A 6,163-nucleotide genomic window follows, 5' to 3' on the forward strand; every position below is an offset into this window, starting at 1 on the left:
CCCCCCCCCCCCCCCCCACATCCTCTCTTCTACATACAAGTCCACCCCATCAACCCTCCCACATACAATAGACAAGAGTAAGACTTTATTTTGAGATGTTATGCAATTACTTCTATATACACTACTCAAAGATAGATCACGACAAAAATATTTTTGAAATAAAATTAGTATGTTATAGATGCTTTGATTTTAAGATATGATTTGTTTTTATAATTTGTTAAAATTATATCTTCTGAAAGATTTTGTGTGCAGCCGTTGACAGCTCACAATCTCATTAACTCATTAACCTCCCACTGAAATAATTGCCCACACCTGCTTTAACCAGTAAATAGTGTTTTAGTATAGTCCTTACTATGTGTAGCAATGTGTTGTTTTTAGTAATGTTATAATCAAAGTCAGAACTTTAATTGACTAATTTTGATCTTATAATCGTGGCTGTGCAGGGTGGATTTGATTTAAATCAAATGGATTTAGATATGATTTAAATCACTGATAAGGAAGCCTCGATTTGATCAGTTTTCTACAAAAAGTGCGTTCTTGTTGTTTGACGCAACCTTCATCAAAATATTGCCAAACAGGGTCTCTTACAGCCTTGCAAGCCTGCTTCCATGATAGGTTTTCCCTTTTACCATACCATTCACTCACTAGATCTCAAATCAGTGGAGAGACTGTACTAAGAAATGTATCCTTCAAGACTTCTGGAATATTCTGCTCAAAATGTTTATCGTTTGTATCTACTGCCCCTTCCTCCTTGCATTTATCTGCAGACTCCTCCTCCGTGCCCAGATGTACTCTACCTCCAACAATCCTCTGTTCGTTTAATTTCTTGAAATTTTGCACTTTTAGAGAGTGGTAAGGGCTTGATTCTGTACACAGACTTGCAGAGAGACAATAGGACTGATGGGTAGGTAATTAGGTCTGTTAATCTCTCATCTCCGTATACCACTGTTAACAAGGATGTTATCTCTGGAGGCACAAGCTGGCGAAGTGAAACTAAGTATCATAGAGATGTGTAATGGTATCTAGACTGAGCGCCGAGTACCATTGGATAGAGTGGTTTCTTTAATATTTACTAATCTATAGAGGAGCCTTTAGGAACCCGTAAGATTGGACCCCTAATACAGTCCATGGTCTGTTGTGACCTATTTATATAAAACCTCTTTAAAAAGTTACATGAATATATTGTCTCAGATAGTATATAATTAGATATTATAGTCCCCATTCCATAATGATATCTTTGAGCTCTAACATAACTTAAATTTAAACTATCTTTATGTAAAAAAGAAAAAGCCACTCACATACCCCTTAACCAGAAAAGTACTGGTTTTATTTTGTTAAATAAAATCTGGTTTAAATTAACAAAAATCTAACTTTTTAATTTAAAAAAAAAAAAAAAAAATCTTTGATTTTTATCTACCCTGTGACCTGGATTTTCTAAAGGACCCTAATTGGGTGCAGCATTGGGTCTGGCAAATAGATAACTAAGCTGATAAAATCTGGTGTGTCTGTGTTGTCTCAAAAGGTTAAAAGGTAGTTTTAGTTTTCCTGTACTGTATAAGGAGGAAGAAAATGATTAAGTGACATTGGTTTATATCTTTTCAGAAGAAACCAAAGAGACAGAGGTTCCTACAGTACCTCAAAATAGTCAACTGACCTGGAAGCAAGGCAGACAGTTATTAAGACAGTAAGTAATATAATTGAGTATCTGTTTGTATACTCAAGTTTTTCCTCTAAAGCATTAAAACACCTCACTTTGCTGTGTGAATTTGCATTGTCAGAATGGTCAAATATTAGTTGGCTATGCATGATTTGCTAGTCTCAGCTTTTTTAAAGCAGTGGGCATAAAGCTGTGGCTGCCTTACTGTTGACAGTCTTGTAACTGATATCAGGAGCAATCCATGAGCAAGTGGATTTTGATGTAGAAATTCTTTTAATACGTGACATGGGAAGAAAATTGATTTTACTATCTTGTCTTTTAAAAATAGAAGCCTGGGTACATACATTTCTACTGTTTCTCATTAATTTTGTCCTTTCTTTCCCCCAACCTGCATAGATATCTTCAGGAAGTCGGTTACACGGACACAATATTGGATGTACGGTCCCAGAGGGTAAGATCTTTACTTGGGCTCTCCAGTTCAGAACCAAATGGTTCAGTGGAGACAAAGAACTTAGAACAGATCCTTAATGGAGGTGAATCTCCTTCATCTAAGCAAAAGGGACAGGAAATCAAAAGGTAGGTGAATATATGTGACTTTTTTTTTTAATGTTTGATTATTGGATAATGTTGACTTATTTTTATTAGTAATGTGTTATTTCAGACAGACAGCTATGGTATTTTGGTATTGAGAAATTGATTAGGCTTTTATAAGCTTCATATATTACCTATTTATAGTTCTTTCTATGTGTTGGTCAGTTAATATTCATATAGTACGGATGAGTTCATGAGAGTCCACAAGTTTAATTATTTTAGAAACAAATTATAAACATAAGTTAAAATTATTAGTATATTTTTCATGTCTTTAAGCTTCAACTATGAATATTAATTGGACAGTGTGTAAAAATTAGGCTTAACGCTTTAAGGTGGTATCAGTTTTGACACTACAATGGTACTATTCATTCATTAATCTACGTAGGGAATTATTTTATAGTGTCTTTCTCCAAGAGTAATCCCTTTCAGTTGGATTTTTTTTGCTGTTTATAAAACTTTTAAAAATGATTATATAAGGTTAGACAGCAAATATATGTGTGACTTAATCACTTACATTTCTTCTCTAATCTCATGAACTTTTTTTTTTGTAGGAACTCTGGTGATGTTCTTGAAACATTTAACTTCTTAGAAAATGCAGATGATAGTGATGAAGAAGAGGAGAGTGACATGATAGAAGATATTGCAGAAGGAAAGGAAAAACATCGGATAAATAAAAAACACAAAGTAAAGATCTTTTGTTTTTGTTGACTTATGGTCATGTACATCTGAAATTTACTAAGTCTTGTGCTTTTAAAATACCCTGAAGAAACTTGTGTTTCTAATACAAGTGAATACATTTGGCTTAATAGGTTAACTTTTCTTGTACTCGCCTGCAGCCTTTTGTGCACATGTAAGTAAACACATTTGGTTTACTTTTTTCCAGAATTTGAAATGCTTTTCAAACAAACTTAACTGGTGCTTGTATCGTTCTTTTGAGTAGTTGTAATCTGCTCATCAAACCAGCATCTTCTACATGCAGTTAAGACTTCTGGCCCAGATTTATTCTGCTCAAAGATGCAATTATCTTCTATTTTGTTTGTGTACATTCCCTAAACTCTCCCCCAGAGCCTTTGTTTTACTCCATTAAAAATTTTAATATTAATAGTTTATTTGGTAATCTTACAATGGTGCTCTCTGTTTCCATAGAGGAGAGCAAAATTTAATCTCTGCTAATTTTCATATTAATTCAGCCATTTTGGAGTAGTTCCAAAGACTTCTATTTGCTTCTCAGTTGAATGGTTACTTGGCTGTTGTCAAAATAGAAGGGGTAGCGTCAGACTGTGTATACTGTAGAAGATCTTGACAGGGTAAAGAGCAAGTGTGAACCAAATAAGAAACTTAATAGTACAAGAAAAAAAAAAGACTGAACATTGAAGGTGTGCTTGTTTCTTTGTTGCCAGTCAGATGGGGGTAAAAATCCCACTAGCAAATGAAAATTATTTCCTTTATTCTTGTGATCTTTCTTCTTTTGCCCAAGCAGCCTTTCAGCCATTGCACAGATATGTCCTGCCTCCTGCACGGCTCCTGGTGGAACCTGAGGCATGCTAGGGGCGGCAGAGAATGCTCCTATGGCTGCCAAGTTGTGCCTGCTTGTCTCACCAATCAACTGATTGGTGGGATTTGTGGTAGGAGGGAATACTCCTGGGTCTGGAATGCTTGTGTACCTCTATTGTCTGCCGTCCCGCATCTACCTCCTGCTGCAGTCCTCCAGATTGAACCAGACAGGTTCATCTTCTTTCACAGTGGGAACCCTCCCAGTGTTTCTGGAGGGTTCCTACCTCAGGAGAATGTTTCCCTCGCTGCCAGTGAGCTGATTGGTAGCACAGGGGACGGAGTCCTATGGTAGCTATCAGGTAGCCTGTGCTTTGTCCCTGCCCCTGTCCTCCAGGCATTGCCATGTCCTGTCCTCCACACGCCCCCCCCCTCCACCGTGAAGCATACAGGTGGTCAAACAAGATGGGGTGGAAGAAATCTGGTAACCGATATAACTTTTTAGATCTTTTAGATAATTTTTCTTCCACAAGAAAGTTTCATAACATCTGTATGCTCCCCTTTTTGTGCCAGGAAAAAGGCTTTTCTCTCAGAACAAATGGAATGTCTGTAGCAACCTCAGTTTTCCTTTATGGTTTCCCATTCTCTGGTCAACTTTTTGGTAGACTAGACTGTATTGCCTGTCTCATTAACCCTTTTCCCCTATTTAGAAACTTCCTTGAATCTTGTAGTTTCTAGGTAAAAGTTAGTTGTGGTATTTTTAGCCTATGGTGGTATATAATAGAGAGCTGTATGTTATTTTTTGGTTACTGAATATCTCTGCAGCTTGGTACCCTTTGGCTAAATTTTGTTTTGCTTTCATTTTAAATAGCTGGGATGTCAAAAAGTCTTGACCCTGACTTACTGGAAACTTGACTCTTGCTTAAAGTGCTATATTTTTGTAAATGATAACCAACTGTCTGCTGTTTTTCAAAGATGAAGAGTTGGTTTAAATGGATGTGAAAATGATGGATAATTCTCCAGTTTTAGTATTCTCCAGTTTTAGTATAATAGTAATACTTTTGTATTGCGGAAATAAGTAACAGTAAGATGATTTGAACAACCGATTTGTCTTTTTTTTGGCCAAGCTATATTTAACTTTTAATTGCAACTGGAATAGGAGGACAGAACTTTTTTTTTTTAACCATGGCAAAATATAGATTGTTTTTAAGGCTTTTTACAGAGTTCTTAGAAAAGCACGAAAAGTGGCTAGATATACCAGCTGGTGACTTTTTCCAAGTAAGAAAAGAGGAAAATAAATAAAACTTCAGCAAACCAAAGCAAATATCGGTCTTCTTTACTTGATGAAGATTGATGGAATATATTGCATATTTAACGTACTTCTAAGAAATGTGTACCTCACTGTTTGCCTGTCTTATTGATGATATTTTTCCTTGCTACTAAGTCCTAATTTAAATTCCCCATTTCTTACTAACTTGAGATTTACTTTTACAGCAGAAAATTTGCTGGTTGTTTAATAGAAGGCGTTTCCCTAAAACTCAGAGAATGCATATATTGTGTTGACTTCCTTTGCAGATTGGTAATGAAGGTCTAGCTGCTGACCTTACTGATGACCCTGATACTGAAGAAGCTCTGAAAGAGTTTGATTTTTTAGTGACAGCAGAAGATGGAGAGGGAGCTGGAGAAGCACGAAGTTCAGGGGATGGAACAGAATGGGGTAAGAAATTGACTGAATGATATTTAGCAACATACAAAGACTTTCATAACAGTACATATGAGTTGCACTGCATGTTAAGATGGAATGGATGTGAGAATGTTTGTGGTGATTATGTGTTGGCAAAGTAAATGTTAAGTTAGATACATATGACATTGAAACTTTTAAACTCGTACCATGTGAGAATAGTTACAGTGCTTAAACTTCAAATCCAGCTTTGATTTGCTATTGAGGGCAGTTTCTGTATTTAATTTTTTGGTTTTTCTGGTCTCTGCTTTTGAACATACCAATTTCCTTTCTGGAATCAGCATTTTTTTCTTGACTAGAAAGTGCTGGAATTGTACATACCTGTCTGACCCAAGTCAGTTTTCAAATATCTGCTTTGTGTTTATCATTGATCAGGATTTATATTTATGTTTGTATTTCCCTTCTAAATATTTTTCCTGTAGGAGTTGGAAGAATTATGAAAAAACCCCAGTACATTATATTTTGTCCACATATTGAGATGCTAACTAATTTCTTGGTAGAATCAGTAACAGATGTTCTTTATATGGCTGCAGCTGTATTTAAAGTAGAAATTGAACTAAAATACTGATTACTGCCCTGTGAAATTCAGGAGCAGATGTATGTCTCTCTGGCATATGAAAATTGGATGATAGTCTTGAAAAAATAAAACAGCCCCCCCCCCCCCCCCCCCCCCCCCCCACCAG

General features: G+C 36.1%; 1 protein-coding gene across 1 annotated transcript in view; it reads left to right on the plus strand.

Moving 5' to 3' along the window:
• STRN3 (striatin 3) overlaps nucleotides 1-6,163 on the plus strand; it is a 112,385-nt gene that overhangs the window by 23,730 nt on the left and 82,492 nt on the right. Inside the window, exons 4-7 of the mRNA XM_019519922.1 lie at nucleotides 1,603-1,684; nucleotides 2,054-2,233; nucleotides 2,800-2,932; nucleotides 5,315-5,456. Coding sequence (XP_019375467.1) covers nucleotides 1,603-1,684; nucleotides 2,054-2,233; nucleotides 2,800-2,932; nucleotides 5,315-5,456 — 537 coding nt within the window. The remainder of the gene's footprint in view (nucleotides 1-1,602; nucleotides 1,685-2,053; nucleotides 2,234-2,799; nucleotides 2,933-5,314; nucleotides 5,457-6,163) is intronic.

Source organism: Gavialis gangeticus, unplaced genomic scaffold, assembly GCF_001723915.1.
Source record: "Gavialis gangeticus isolate Ggan-Ray unplaced genomic scaffold, GavGan_comp1, whole genome shotgun sequence".
In the NCBI taxonomy this organism is placed as follows: domain Eukaryota; kingdom Metazoa; phylum Chordata; order Crocodylia; family Gavialidae; genus Gavialis; species Gavialis gangeticus.